General features: G+C 47.9%; 1 protein-coding gene across 3 annotated transcripts; it reads left to right on the forward strand.

The window, feature by feature from the left end:
• The first annotated feature begins 5,860 nt into the window (after window positions 1-5,860).
• Window positions 5,861-11,304, forward strand: LOC123448388 (ATP-dependent DNA helicase Q-like 1). Of its 3 annotated transcripts, none has more exons than XM_045125242.1 (11): window positions 5,861-6,119; window positions 8,284-8,520; window positions 8,619-8,731; window positions 8,931-9,227; window positions 9,316-9,479; window positions 9,604-9,700; window positions 9,794-9,837; window positions 9,922-10,036; window positions 10,125-10,478; window positions 10,548-10,772; window positions 10,866-11,304. In XM_045125242.1, the coding sequence occupies exons 1-11, from the start codon at window positions 6,026-6,028 to the stop codon at window positions 10,983-10,985; spliced, it is 1,860 nt and encodes a 619-aa protein (XP_044981177.1). In that variant the 5' UTR covers window positions 5,861-6,025; the 3' UTR covers window positions 10,986-11,304. The 3 variants fall into 3 exon arrangements, 2 of the variants coding, with proteins under 2 accessions (XP_044981177.1, XP_044981178.1); XM_045125243.1 differs by having other exon boundaries at window positions 8,967-9,227; XR_006631717.1 differs by having other exon boundaries at window positions 10,585-10,772; window positions 10,866-10,943.
• The last annotated feature ends 4,134 nt before the right edge of the window (window positions 11,305-15,438 follow it).

Here is a 15,438-nt window from a genome sequence, read left to right on the forward strand (position 1 = left end):
CCGCCCCCGGAGCGGTAGTACCGCTCCGGGTGGGCGGTAGTACCGCTTCGGGACGGTAGTACCTCTCTTTGAGCGGTTGTTTTTCGTCGGACTTTTTGCGAAGACTTTCTCTAGAGGTAGTACCGCCAGGGCTAGAGATAGTACCGCCAGGGCTAGCGGTGGTACCGTCAGGAGCTAGCGGTGGTACCGCCAGGGCTAGCGGTAGTACCGCTGTGCTCGGGCTGTAATTGGGACTAACAGTCTGATTTCTTCCGCCACTATATAAAGGGGGTCTTCTTCCCCCTTGGACTGATCTATCCGTTGAGCTCATGTTCTAACCCCATTGTTGACCTTCTTAGAGCTTGCTAACTCTCAATCCCTCCAATGATTCTTGCTAGTTCTTGAGGGAAAAGAGAGAGGAGATCTAGATCCACTTCTCCACCAATCACTTTCTCCCCTATGTGAGGGGAACCCCTTGGATCTAGATCTTGGAGTTCTTTGTGAGCTCCTTGTTCTTCCTCTCATATTTATCCATAGCTTTTGTTGTTGTGGAGGGATTTGAGTGTGAGGGACTTGACCACTTCGTGTGTTCTTCCCATTGTATTAGTTGCATCGGTTTGAGTTCTCCACGGTGGTACGTGGAAGTGAGAAGTTGAGAACCTTATTACCCTTTGGTACTTAGTAACCTAGAGATTGTTCTTCGTGGATGCTTTGGCGTCCTAGAAGCTTTGTGGTGTCTCGGAGCTCAATCATTGTGGTGTAAATCTCCACGCAAGCGTCGGGGTCTCCAATTAGGTTGTGGAGATTGCCCCCGAGCAATTTGTACGGGTACCGGTGACCGCCCCCAAGGGTTGCCATTTGTACGGGTTCGGTGACCGCCCTCAAGGGTCCCTTAGTGGAATCACGACATCTTGCATTGTGCGAGGGCGTGAGGAGATTACGGTGGCCTTAGTGGCATCTTGGGGAGCATTGTGCCTCCACACCGCTCCAACGGAGATTAGCATCCGCAAGGGTGTGAACTTCGGGATACATCATCGTCTCTGCGTGCCTCGGTTATCTCTTACCCGGACCCTTTACTTATGCACTTTACTTTGTGATAGCCATATTGTTTATTGTCATATATCTCGCTATCACTTAGTTATTTATCTTGCTTAGCATAAGGAGTTGGTGCACATAGGTGATCCTAGTTTTTTTTGGTTTTGTGCTTGACAAATTAAACGTTAGTTTTATTCCGCATTTGTTCAAGCCTAAACCGTAATTATTTTAAAGCGCCTATTCACCCCCCTCTAGGCGACATCCACGTCCTTTCACCATCATTCGCATCAAACGGCTACTCACAACAAGTGAAGGACTTGGGCTGATTTGCGAGGAATTGATTGAGAGACACAAACTGTTGTTGGTTGTTGAAATTCCTTTGCTGACCTTGGTTCCTCTCTTGCATAATTTGAAGCAGCATCCGAGTGTTTTCATTGGTTGCGGCCATCAAGGCTTGCCACGCATCTTGAGGAGGAGGAGGGGGTGGTGGAGGGTTAGCCTGCTCTCCATCATAGTTTGAATTATGTCGAGTTGCTGGAGCCATCCTAGAGACGGACAACAACATTAGACCAGAGATGAAAGATGAAGGTGAGAAGATGAATCAAAGGCTTGAAATATTGCAACATAAAGTCTTAGCAATTGAATTCGAACTAGAATTAGTAAGAATGCTTCCACAAAATTAGTGACAACACCATAAGATTCGAAAGCCACTTGCAATTGTCAAGTTTGAGCTAGTAATGCTCGGAACAAATGTATATCCGAACATACATCCAATGAAAGAATTTCCTACGTGACTAATGGAATTCCCACCTGAGAACTCCCGAAATTTCCAGTTATGCAATAGGGTCCACGAATACAAGGAGCAAAACTTCACACAACTCCTAACATGATACTACGCTCCAATGTTGACTCAACACCTGGTTGGGCTGATGCAAGGAGGAGTAGAGATGGGTAGTTGGTTCACTAGCATCATATGGCCGCACCTCGTACATATTCTTCTGAATTTCGCTGAAATCGAGGAGATACGTGATGACTCAGCACCGTCGCCCGACGGGATCCGGAGCTTGACGGCTCCAGACGACGGAATTCGACGTGCGGCGGCGCTAGGCGACCGGATCTAGCGTGGGGCGGCTTGACTAGAGCGGCGGTGATGCTTTGTCGAGGATGGAGGCGGAGACGCTTGGTCGAGGACAGTGGCGGCGCTTGGTGGTGGTCGACAAACAACGACGGGGCTTGACGAGGGCGACGACGGCTATTGATCAAGGACGAGGTAGCGGCCGCTGGTCTATGTGGCGAAGGGACGAAAGATAGAAGAAGAAAAACGAACGAGAGAGAACCTGCATGCGAGATACGCGAGAAACCTTCGTTTCCCTGAGCCTCGGTGAGAAGTCTCCTTTTGCATCCACGGGCCAGGCTGGAGAGCCCATGCGACCTACCAAATGATCCAGGTTTTGCATGGTGGGTGCGAGCCATATGAGACCGAGGAAACCAAACATGCCCAGATGAAATCCGGATCATGCATTGGAGTCGGAGTTAATTGCAGGGAGCTACCACTCTTCAACATCATGTAACGAGTGAGAACCATACTTCATGTATGTCGTAGTTTAATACCACTATTTGGCCTAATCGTTATAAAAAAGACTGACAGTTGTATAATCGCGTATTGACGATGTATCTGACCGCTCGGACCCGTGTGGCAGGGCTGACATGGCATGTTATTTTGCAAAAAAGGCCCTTACTTTTTAATTTAATTACACATACATTCGTTCTTTTCCAAAAAAGGCCTTGCAAAAAAATATTTATTAACTTTTTATGCCCAGCACGCAACGGTCGGGTTTCGAATCCAGGTTCACGCATTTGGCTCGCTAGCACGACGCCGCAGCGCCAATAATTCTTTTGTGTTTGTTAGCACGCGGAAGTTTTGTTATAGATGCCTAATTGGACTTTTATACAAAAATAAAATGTAAAACGCTCCCGCAAGGCGTTCTTGTTTTTATATGTGTTCTCTTTATTTTTATTTTATCTTTTTTCCTTCAGGTTTCTTTTATGTTTTTCATATCTTAGATATTCACCAGGCATTATAAAAAAATTGGAAAGGACAAAAGTATATAAACGTGGACGATGGCACATGTATATATTAAACAATGTGGTAAACATTTTTCTAATATACGATATACTTTTATATGTTGAACTTTTTAATATGTGATCCAATATTTTTTTTTAATTATACAATATGATGATTTTTTTTAATATCGTATAACATTTAGTACGAAATTTTCAATGGACACATATTTAGCATCGTATAATAAAGGGAACGGCTCGACAGTATATTAAAGTTCGTACGTGTTATTTTTGTGAAACATCTGGGACATTTCAGCCCGTGCTTTTGCCCCACCCACCGTCGTCGGGCTGCCTACTACGGTACCAGCCATATCAGCCGTCGGAATCACACTGGCGGGCCACCACACGTTCGAGATTGACCTCCACCACTCCCTCGTGCCTTGGCTGGCCGAAAAGATGCCCGTGGCCATCGGATTTGGCATTTCCGGCCACCGGCAATTGCGCTAAGCCATGGATTGATTGGGAGCACCCTCCACAGCCCCCGGCAAAGCGCCAACGTCGCATGCAGGTGACAGTTCGTCCTTTAGTCGTCGTCGTCGGTTTGCCGATATGGACTCTTCCGGCCGTCTTCCGGGCTCGATGCTCGCGCAACGGCTCGTCGGCTTGCCGATGCGCTCATATAGTGCCACGAGTGCACAGAGACAGTGCTGCGGCTCACATCTAGCACGCTGCAACATCTCGGACGGGTATTCTTCAAATGCAATAATGGCGGGGTATGTTCTTCTTTCTGTTCGGCTTATTTGGTTAAATTTGGTTAAATTTTGGTAGCTTATTGAGGTGTTCATGTGTGTAGGAAGGTGGATGTTTATTTTGGTATTGGGAAGAAGAATATATCGATTTATTGATAGAAAGAAACTTAATAGATGTTCATGTACTCCTTAATATAATTGAGGCTAATGATGCAGCTGCATATGCAAATAGAAAAGAAATTAGAGGGGAAACAACGTCTCTAATTATTTGAAATCAAAGCCCAAGAATAAAGAATGTAAGATCAAGAATCCGTAAATCAACAATGAATGCCTGGAAAAGATGTTGGTCAAACTAGTGAGAGTAATTATGGAAGTTGGATATCTTCTAAAATATCTAATTGTGATTCTTGTTTTCTTTGGTCTTGCTATTTTAGCAAAGAATTGATGAATTATTATGTATACAATGTTTTGAAGAAAATAAAGGAGCAAATAAATGTGTTTTCATGTTCCAAATTGAAATGCAAAAACACTTTTACAGACCGACGTGGACGGCGACCGAGCAGAACTCGCAAAACGGATCCATAAAAAATGATATTCTATTCCCAAAATATTCTTTTTTACGGGTCCGTTTTACGGGGCTGCTCGATCGTCGCCCACGCCGACCCGCAAAAACGTTTTTCCACGAAATGTAAATAACTTTTATGGATCGGGTACGAGGTCTGTTAGAGATGCTCTTAGACTGAATAATTATGATACTGATTTTTATATGGTGCTGAACAATGGTAGCTCCGTGCAATTAAGTAGGTGGAGTTGCCCTAAGAGCAAGTCTAGTAGAACCCTCAAACCCTTAAAACAAAAACCAGTTTTAAGGGTTGAGAATTGCACATTTTTGATACTTTTAAGGGTTGAAAAACAGGGGCAAAGACTAGAACCCTCAAACCCAACCCTTATAACGGAATTCCGTTATAAGGGTTGGGTTTGAGGGTTCTAGTCTTTGCCCCAACCCCAAACCTTAAAACTGTCATTCATATATCACACATTTCATCATATGACATATCACAAATTCAATCACATTTAACATAAAACAATAATCATTCTAGTTATTATTACAACACCGAATAAAACAAAGATACCCGACAGTAGAACTTGTAATCACTGTTAGTTAGAATCATACTTGACGAACAGCTCACTTATGAGAAAAGTAATGCTAGTACAAAGCAACACAAATTACTACAATGTACATCAAAATTAACTTTCAGAAAAAAACATACATACTCTTTTAAGGCACTCTACGTGTATTCAAATTTTCGAATGCAAAAGTATGCATCCAAAAAAACATACATACTCTTATCAATTAAGTATACCATGAAACTATGCAAAGTAAGAACAATATGCAAAATAGAGTTAATTCTTTAGGAGTTAAGAACGAATATGTCAGCAATACTCCAGTGATACGGCTGTTGACCTGAACAAGAAAACCAACTGCTGAGACGTTTCTTTAATGGTAGCTATTGGAATTCACATCTCATAGAAAAAATGTATATACAGAAAAAGGTCAGCAAGAGGAAGAAAATACCTTGATTCATCGGCAGCAGCTGCGAGGGCTGCAAGGTAGCGGTAGTTGCGGCCGGGACGGGGCGACGCTGCGGAGGGCCGGCCGGCCGGCGGCGGAGGGGAGGCCGGGGCTGCGGCGCTGCGGGGACGGGGCGGCGCTGCGGGGCGTCGGCGGGGCGTCGGCGGGGTGGCGCTGCGGAGGGCCGGCGGGGACGGGGCGGCGCTGCGGAGGGGCGGCGGCCTGGGCGGGCGGGGCCGGCGCGGAGGCGGCGGCCGATGGATCCATGGCGCGGCGGCTGGGACGGGCGGTTTCCCTCACGCGCTCGAGATGAAAAGGAGTGCGGGTTGGGATTGGGTTTGCCCTTCCAACCCTCACTTCTACAGGCTGCGAGGGCGTTTACAGGTTCGACCTCTATAAATTTTTACGGGTTTAAGGGTTCTAGTCTACGATCGTTTTTTCGACGAAAACTGTAAAAAAAACAGTTATTTTTCAGAATTTAAGGATACGAGGGTTCTACTGGACTTCTCTAAGACAAAGAGACGGCACGCACCCGCACCCGCAGCTCTTTGCCGCGTTTACCCGCCTCACCGACGCTAGGGTTTCGATCCGTGCCGGCGTCCGCGGGAGGCGTGCTTGCCAGCCAGAGATGGAGGTGGAGCGTCTCCTGGACCTGGCCGTCGATTACGGCTTCGACCGCGACTTCGCCGTAGCCGCCCTCTCCCGCCTCGTCCACCTCTACGGTACCGCCGCCTCGTCCTGCCTTTTTTCTTTTCATGGGACGAGCTGAGACGCTCGGCCCAGTTAAGACCATTCCATTTTGGGGATGGTTTGCTTGTGCTGCTAGGACCAATGGCGCTTATGCATTATCAACACATCAGCTTGTCATTTGCGCATGAAAAAATTACTTCATGATAGAAAGAGGACCAGTTCTCACCAACTATGGAAAATGTATTAGCTCTTCTATTGGTTTGGCATGTGTTTGATAGTGCTGCATTTTTTTTAATGTTCACCCCGCGCGCGGGGGGGGGGGCTCCCCACCTCCTGAATAGTATTCACCTAACAGGGAGAACAAGGAAGGAAAACACAACAAAGTGCACCGTAGGGGAAGCCAGGCAACATTGGCTAGCCGGACCGAACCACGACACTGCACCGTCGACGCAATTCAACGGGCACCTCACAAGCCAAGGCAGCACAACGCCGCAACACAGGACCTGCATCGCAAGGCACAGTCGAAGGCCTCGCAAGGCCGAGACGACGCCACGAGACCTGTGTGCCAACATAGTAGCCGCACGGACCGCCAAGCAGAGACGCAACAGGAGCACTCGAGCACGACACACACCACCGTCGACCCCAGACCGGCCGCACCACCACCATCGACCACCCACCTCAGACCAGCCAACCACCATCCCGAACCTCAGGCAAGCAGAGGGGAGCAGCATCTCCCAAGGTAGGCGCCACCACTGTGGTAAAATGACGTCAAGGACGCCGCCGCCGTCCGATCCAGAAGCTGGATCCAAGGTTTCGCCTAGAGAATGAACAGAGTAGGCGCAAACCAATGCATCACACAACGACACCTCCAAGGAAGGATCCGATGCCAGAAGGTGATGTTGCCGCCGGTACCGACCGAAATCAGCACAGGGCTTTCACCCGAAGCATCACCCGTGCCACCCCGCTGCTGAGCCACGTCGTTGCCGAGACCGGAGGCCCTGCGACCCCCCGCAGCCGCCGGCCCGAACCGTAGATCAGCCGCGCACCTCGCGCGCCAGATCTGCGCAGGGTGAGAGCCCGCGCCACCCCCGCGCAACCCCGCGCACGCACACGAAACCCCCAGCCACGACGTACCACCTCAACCGCCCTGCAGCCACCGGCAGCCCACAGATCCGGGCCCGAGCCCCATGGATCCGGCCATGGACGACCGCCAACGACGATGGGAGGCTCATGCCCGAGCAGCCGCAGACGACCCCCTGAGCGCTGCCGGCTGCCACCAAGCATTGCCGGGCCACCATGGCCGGCTGCAGCCGCCGTCCGGGACCCGCAGCGGCCGTCGGCCCTGCGCCGCCCACAACTTACAGCGCCAGATCTGGCGCAGGCAGCAGCAGGCACACCCACTAGCAAGCAGCCTGATGCACCACGGATGCCACCAGCCGCCGTCGACGGAAGGGGACCCGCCGCGCCGCGGGGACCCGCCAACCGCAGCGCCCTGGCCCGTGGAAGCGGCCTGCACCGGCGCCACACGCGAGGGGACGAGTAGGCCCGCCACCGCCGGCGCCAGCCAGGCTTTGCCTGGGCACGCACTGTGATGGCGACGGGGGAGGAAGGGGCGGGAGGAGGGGAGGAGGCCGGCGACGGCTAGGGTTCCCTCCCCGTCGCCTGCGGGGCCGATGCGGGAGGGGTTGGGGGGGGGTACTACTCTTACCGATCCAGTGCCTGCATTTTCATCACAATCAGCAGTCATTTTGAGTATTTTGGTAGGTAGGTTTGCGATATGGAAGTTGTTTGAATCAAATCCTTTCTTCTTAAGTGTACACATATGTTCTGTTTTGACCATTTTAGTAGGCCGGTGTTTGGGTGTTTTTTTTTCTCCCTGACAAGAAATTGGTTTACTTCTCTTAATAGAATGAGCAAAGGTCCTGCCGTGCATTCGATAGAGTAAACATATGTTTGGTACTCCCACCCAACATAAATCAAGGAAACCTGCTCAGTATGCTGACTTAAACGTTTAGTTTTTGGCAGCATTTTATATTTGAATTCTCAAGTGACTAGCGCTGAGGTTTCTGATGCTTTTGGATCAACTCTACCACTCATAGTTCACATATTATGCTTTGCTTTTGGTTCAATGTAGTTTTGGGTTCACTTCTTGTTGGTTGATCCTATGTATGGATGATAATTATTGTTCTGGCACAGGAGAGGGTGGCCAAGATTTCATTACTGTGGAGAACTGTGGCGATGATTTTATTGCTGCATTGGCTGATGCAACACAACCTACTGATGACTGGGATGACCTCAATGCAATAGAGACTGAAGCTTGTGGCAATTTGAATGAAATGATGAGGAAGGGTGTAAATGATGAAAAAGGAGGAGTTGTTCTTGATACCCCTTTGTTCAAAAGGGCAGACTCCTCCAGTAAACATAATCCGAAAGGTTTAAAAACATTGACCCTTTGTTCAAAAGGGCAGACTGCTCCAGTAAACATAATCCGAAAGGTTTAAAAACATTGATTTTTTCCTCTGATGATTCAGATTTTGACATATTTAATGAAACAAACACCCACCATGATAATCCCGTGGGTACCCAGAAGAAGGCACAAACCAGAAACTCTAAAGCTCAGACAAGAAGCTCAACAAAATCTACTGTAAGCCAATTATCCCAATTTCTCCCATTACTGGTCTCTGCCATCTCCATTTCTATTTTGCACATGCCATGTACTTGTGAAAACACTGTAACATAAGGTGACTGAGCCTGCACGCACATGGACACAGTAAACATGCTATTATGATCTCCACAAAAGTAGAGAGAGTTTTACTTTTCCAATCCTGCTGCTGATCTTATAGGCATTGCTCTTTGTGTTCCAAAACAATGTTTTGAAGGTGACCAAAGCAACCAAGAGATATGAATCAACAACTCTAACTTCAAATAGAGAGGGACAGCCAAATGCATGTCTTTGGAAGAGAGGAATTCTGAGTTATGAGCAGCTTTCTTCTCTAGATGACATCAATTTGGCAAATGCTGTCATCTTTGGCAACAAAAGTTTTAGGCCCCTGCAGTATGAAGCTTGTAGTGCTGCACTGGATAATAAAGACTGTTTTATACTTATGCCAACAGGTGGTGGCAAAAGCTTGTGTTATCAGGTCATTAAACTGTGTCTTTTTGCATACTTCTTTTAATCTTGGTTGTTGGCGAGATTTAGAAACTTCATTTGTATTATCACCTTTGCAGCTCCCTGCAACATTGCATCCAGGTGTTACTGTTGTTGTGTGTCCATTACTGTCACTTATTCAGGATCAGGTGGTTGCTTTAACCTTCAAGTTTGGGATACAAGCAGCATTCTTGAATTCTCAGCAAACTTCTGCACAGGCATCTGCAGTTATCCAGGAGCTTAGGTAAACACTATTCCCTAGTTCACTTGATCTCTAGTTTACCTTATCACATGATTTTCTTTCCTATATCCCCTCTAAGAAATGATCTGCCATTTGCTTTGTAACTTACGTTCTCATCTCGTTGCAGAAATGGCACACCTTCTTTCAAACTTCTGTATGTCACACCTGAAAGAATGGCTGGAAACTATTCCTTCATGGAGATCCTCAAAGGCTTACACCAGAGGGTATATATCATGTTGTTGAAATGCTAGTACTTACGAGATCAGTATTTTTATTATTTGGCCCGAGAGGGTATGCTAACCTGGACTTTTTGATAGGGATTGCTAGCAAGATTTGTGATTGATGAAGCACACTGTGTAAGGTAATGCTTAAATCAAACCTTTGTCATATAATTCAAAAAGAGTTTTTTTTTTGCTGACATTGCTGATTTCTATTTCTACCCAAGTCAATGGGGACATGACTTTCGTCCAGATTACCGAGGCTTAGGATGCCTCAAACAGCACTTCCCTAGAGTCCCAATCATGGCTCTAACTGCAACAGCAACTGAAGCTGTCCGTAAGGTACTAAAGCATTCCCCTTCTGTTCCCATACTACAGCTTGGAACACTAATTATTAACTACGGAGTATAATTTTATATGGAATTTGCAGGACGTCCTCAATACCTTGAGGATCCCAAACGCTTTGGTACTTAAGAGGAGCTTTGACAGACACAACCTCAACTACATGGTGATTGGCAAGACTAGAACTCCCCAGATGCAGCTGGGTGATTTACTGAAAGAGCGTTTCATGAACATGTCTGGCATTGTGTATTGTCTCTCGAAGAATGAATGTGCGGACACTGCCAAGTTCTTGAGGGAGAAGTACAAGATAAAATGTGCTCATTACCATGCTGGCTTGGCGGCCCGTCAGCGAAGCAGCGTCCAAGAAAAGTGGCACAGAGGAGAGGTCAAAGTTATTTGTGCTACAATAGCCTTCGGCATGGGGATTGACAAGCCTGACGTGGTACGCATTCTCAGTCAATGTTGATATACTTGTGCACATTGTTTGATCGTTTAATCTGACTCTACCCAGCGCTTTGTTGTCCACAACACGCTGTCGAAATCGATAGAAAGCTACTATCAGGAGTCTGGGCGGGCTGGAAGAGACGATCTTCCAGCGCATTGTGTGGTGTTATATCAGAAGAAAGACTTCAGCCGCATTGTGTGCATGCTGAGGAGTGCTGAAAACTTCAAGAGTGAAACCTTCAAGGTTGCAATGGACCAAGCAAAGAAAATGCAGGCATATTGCGAGCTGAAGGTAAATAAATTCTCTGGCTAACAAAAAGTGTAGAATAAGGGTGGTTGAAAAATCATCAGCAATCAATTTATGAACAATTGCCCTTTTTTCCAGACTGAGTGTCGCAGGGAGACTCTTCTGGGTCACTTTGGCGAACAGTTCAACAGTCAAAGGTGTAAAGATGGCCCAAGCCCCTGTGACATCTGCCTGAAGGAAGCTTCGCGAGGGCACTAAGAAAGTGTTGGTCTTAACTCCATGATGGCTTGGAACTTAGAAGCTGTGTTCCTACAGAAACAGTACAAGCTTTGTGATGCACACTGTCCCTGGACTTATGTTCAGGCTTTACGATCAGTGCAGAGGACAGGAGGGGGTTATCTTGCGCAGGATCGTGGGATTTTACCTTGTAGCTCTTCACTGCATATATAAGCGCATAACCCTTTTATGTTTCTCCTCTCGGTTCGTTGAAGTCTTATTAATTGCATAAAGATGTTAAGAGCTGTTTAAGTCTACATTCTTACCATATTCGCAGTCATCAATGTCAGGTATTTTCCTATGGAGCAATGCTATGCTAGACTTTGTAAATTTTACTTAGGTGTGGGATTTTCGTTTCCTAACCCCACACAAAGGAATCATGTTCTATGCAGTCCTCCACTAACATGACAGTTGAGCCACAAAAGCCTAGTTCTCACACTACAAAAATGAAGAAGAAAAAACATGGGAAATTTGCATGTTAATTTTGCAAAAACTCACAAATGTGACATGGTACAGTTAAAACCTAAAAAATAGATATTGCATTTAAAGTTGCCAAAAAGTGCATAATGTAGACATTAGAAAAAAGGTAAAAATAGTGCATGGATGTAAATATAAAAAAGGAAGAAAAAAAATGTCATGACATGGCAAATTGTTGGAGATTTTGTAAATGACCACATATGAACTACTCAACTTGTTGGAAAAAGTTTAATTTTCACAAGGGTACATTTTGCAATCATCATAGTTGGAAATGTTTTACCGATTTTTCATGTTGATATTTTAGAAACATTCATACAATATTTGCTATGGGGATACTTATTTACAATTTACCATGAAAAGCTATTTTCGAAAACATTGCCATGTGTACAAACACAAGAACTCTTAGAAGTTGCCATGATCCATAAAATAAAGTTGTCATGCTTCTTTTTTCTTTTGCCACACTCCAAAAAAATAAAATTGCCATGGTAAAATACGAAAGAATTTGCCCGTAATTTCCTATGATATGTAACATAAATTCGTTCAATAAAAAAGTTGACATGGCAAAAATAACAAATTTAGGAATTTTCTTCTTTGAAAAGATGGCTAAATTTAGGAATTTGAAAACAAAAATCATGACGTGCCATGCACAAGAAAAAACAGTTAACAAGGAAAAGATGCTAGGGGCGTCAAATTTCATTCAGATTAGGACGATATTACATCATCAAGTTATGCAAACAAAGCTGGCATTTCGGGTAGCATGAAGAGAATAGGAAGATATTACATCATGAAGTACAAAGGAAAGAAAGCTGGCATTTTGGATAGCACAAAGAGCCTGACAAGGACTATTCGTATGACCTGAATCAGAGTAGCTAAAGATAGGCTCGACAAACGAAAACAAAGCCCGATGAGCATAGCTAAGAGCATCACTATATAAATGCGTCGTGTGAAGTGCAACAACAATCTTGGTAAGGTTGAGAAGATCTGAGAAAAAAGTCATCTTCTGCAAGTGAGGAGTCTTGCATAATATGTTTTGAAGGAGATTGTGCGAGCCGAGGAAGCCTGAATTTTAAAGTTGCAAGCTCATGTACCATCACCAGTTTGGCAAGAAAGCCGAAATACGTTCCCAATGTACCTGCAAAACCCCTCAGGCAACAGCTTCCGCAAAGCTTCTTGTTAGCTAAATCATGATAAAGATTAAACTGGAGATAAACTTATAGGTGGTCCTGCAAAAGGGTTAGTTACAAGCATGATACAACATGGATTGCATAGCATGTGCCCTTACCTAAACCTGAGAATGGTTTCCTACTTGAACCATACCCGTTCATTTATCTCTCAAAACCATACTTAAAACATACCCATTTAGTGTCATTTTTAACCCAACCAAAACCGAACCCACTATTTTTTCCACCCAAACCAATTTGAACCCAATACATAACCGTTGGTTTAAACCCAGTACATAAGTATGTGTTTGCTTTAATGTACATATGATTGCATAAATTGACATGTTAAGAAGCAAATGAGATAGAAAAGGCATAAGTGCATCGACAACGGTTTGAAAACAAAGTTATCCTTGAAATACAGTCAGCACACAACAAGAGGCAAAAAGAACATGCCCATGGCTGAAAAGCTCACTAACAAGTGTATTAAAACCAAATTGCTTAGCGAAAGCACAAGCAAGCACTTCCTATTTTCATGTGGTGTTTCCCCATAATACATAATTACATAGTGCATTACAACATGCACGCAGATCAAAGATACTCTTTCTCGGTCGTCGTTGATTATTGCATATAACCAATGCCTAGAAACCGGTTTGGACCCATAGTTTATAACCGCTAATAACCAAACCGTTTAAACCCATAACCAACTATACCTAAACTTGTTTCTCCACATACCCAAACCGATGGCAAACTAAAAAAATCTCAGCCCAATAAAACCTGAACCAATCAAACCCAAAGTAAGAACCGAACCGTTACACCCGATTTTTTAATAACCATTCTCAGATTTACCCGTACCTCATGGATTAAATAACATGTGTCCGGACCTTAGAGACACAATACATCATGTACAACGAAGTTTGGACAAACCAAATTTGGCAGGGGAGCTAAGAAAGTATATCCTACTTGTTTATGAGTTGGTTTGACACAAGAAAAGGTACGTTGTGCACAGGCCTGGTTGTGCAGACGAAGTGAGTAGCCGATGAGCACAATTATGAGCTATACCATTCAGCTTCCTCGAAATATGGAAGAGGTATGTACCTACAAAATAACAGCCCTGAGGTCAGGATGGAGTTTGACGCTGCGGGCGGCCTAGGCCCTTCCCCGCTGCCGCTACCCTCCGCCACCTGTTCGGGATCTCCGCCAGCGTCCCGCCTGCGGCTCCTGTCCCCCTTCCCCCCTCGGTCCTCTCCTCGCCGTTGCCCTCCTCGTGGGCTGATCTAGCGGAGGAGGACGGCGAGGCGGGGGAGGACACCTTGGAGGCGTCACCCCGGTCTTCGACGGCTCTTCGCCGGTCGTCTCGTGTTGCCGCTGCCGCCGCTAGCCCTTGCGGTGCTCCCAGGGGTGGGAGTGCCTCTCGACTTGCGCGGTCGGCTGCTCGTGCTCGGCGCGGTGGCGTACCGGAAGCCAAGCCCAGGCCTTTGCCGTGTCCGAGTTGCCGTCGCCTGCTCCAGGGCTAGGGTGTCCTAGGGCGGGCTGAGAAAGGCCCGACCGGCCTCTTGTGGGTGCACATGTCGATGCCGGCGACCTCGTGCGCTGCCCCGTGGGCCGAAGGATGGACTGCTCCCACCGCCCATCATCCTTGGGCCTCCCTCCTCCCGGCCTCGATGACGCGCCGCTCGTGCTTCCGTCTGTTTCGTGTCATACCCTCCCCGGCCCCGCGCCGGCCCCCTTCTGCCCCCTTCGAGCGACTCCGCCGTGCAGGCCTCCACCAGCGACTTGGCATTGCCTTTACAGGGTGTCCTGGGCCGCTGATGTGGCTGGGGCGGGCCCTAGGATTCCCTTGGCCCAACCTGGGGAGGTACGGCCCAGGCTCCCCCTCCGCCCGATCCCCCTGTAGGCTGTGGGCCCACCCCCGTGCTGCCGACCCAACGGGGCTGGGTCTGGATGCCTGTAGTGTTTCCCCTACATCCGACAGCCAACCATATCCTGGACTCTCTCCTCCCTCCACTTGACCCGACGCCGCCGTCCCCTCCCGTTGCGACCAGCCCGACGCCTGCATGGTCTAGTGCTCCTTCCCTCCCGCACCCACCTCCCCGCCCTTCGCGGCTTCGCCGGGCAGCCCCATGTCGAGGGATTGCGAAGACGACTGGCTCCGCCCGAAGCACCGACTGGATGACCGGGACGACCGCTCCTCCTCTCGGCCCTCCCCGGACGGGGCCCGTCGCAAGGCGGACTTGCGGCGGCAACTCGAACAGCCGTCGGCCTCCTCCCGGTTTGTCCATAGGCCGCCCCCGCGCAGTGACGACCGTCGATCTCCCCCGCGGGAAGACCAACGCTCACTCGGCCGCGGCCGCTCCCCGGTGGGGGATGGGTATCATTCCCCCGCTCGGGAGTCTCGCCGATTCCGCGCCCGCGATGTCCGACCGGCTCCCCGCTCCTCGTCCCCTGCCCGACGCTGCGACCGGTCCTTTTTGCCCGCCAAGCAACGACCGACGACCGATGCCTCTCCCATGCGTCACTACGTTCCCCCGCATTCCCAGCCGCAGTTCCTTCCGCCGAAGGCCCCCAACAATGGGCGGGGTAGGCAAGGGGACAAGAAGAATAAGCACAAGGCCCCCCTCTGCAACTCTGCCCCTGCCGCACCGGTGATTGAGGGCGGGATGGTCCCCCATTCTTCAACTGTGGCCTCCCCGGAGACTTCGAGGTGGCTTGCCCTAACCAGCCGACTTGCTACCTGTGCAAGAACGTCGGACACCCCTCCGTCCTCTGCCCTGATCAGCCGTTGTTCGAGGAGCTGATGG

This window comes from Hordeum vulgare, chromosome 4H, assembly GCF_904849725.1.
Source record: "Hordeum vulgare subsp. vulgare chromosome 4H, MorexV3_pseudomolecules_assembly, whole genome shotgun sequence".
Lineage (NCBI taxonomy): Eukaryota > Viridiplantae > Streptophyta > Magnoliopsida > Poales > Poaceae > Hordeum > Hordeum vulgare.

What these genes read in the sequence shown, in the direction of transcription:
- LOC123448388 (XM_045125242.1), top strand. Translation starts at nt 6,026, where the DNA reads ATGGAGGTGGAGCGTCTCCTGGACCTGGCCGTCGATTACGGCTTCGAC. An exon ending in GAAGCTCAACAAAATCTACT is followed by an intron (nt 8,732 to 8,930) that starts GTAAGCCAATTA and finishes CTGATCTTATAG; the next exon opens with GCATTGCTCTTTGTGTTCCA. An exon ending in GGATTGACAAGCCTGACGTG is followed by an intron (nt 10,479 to 10,547) that starts GTACGCATTCTC and finishes GACTCTACCCAG; the next exon opens with CGCTTTGTTGTCCACAACAC.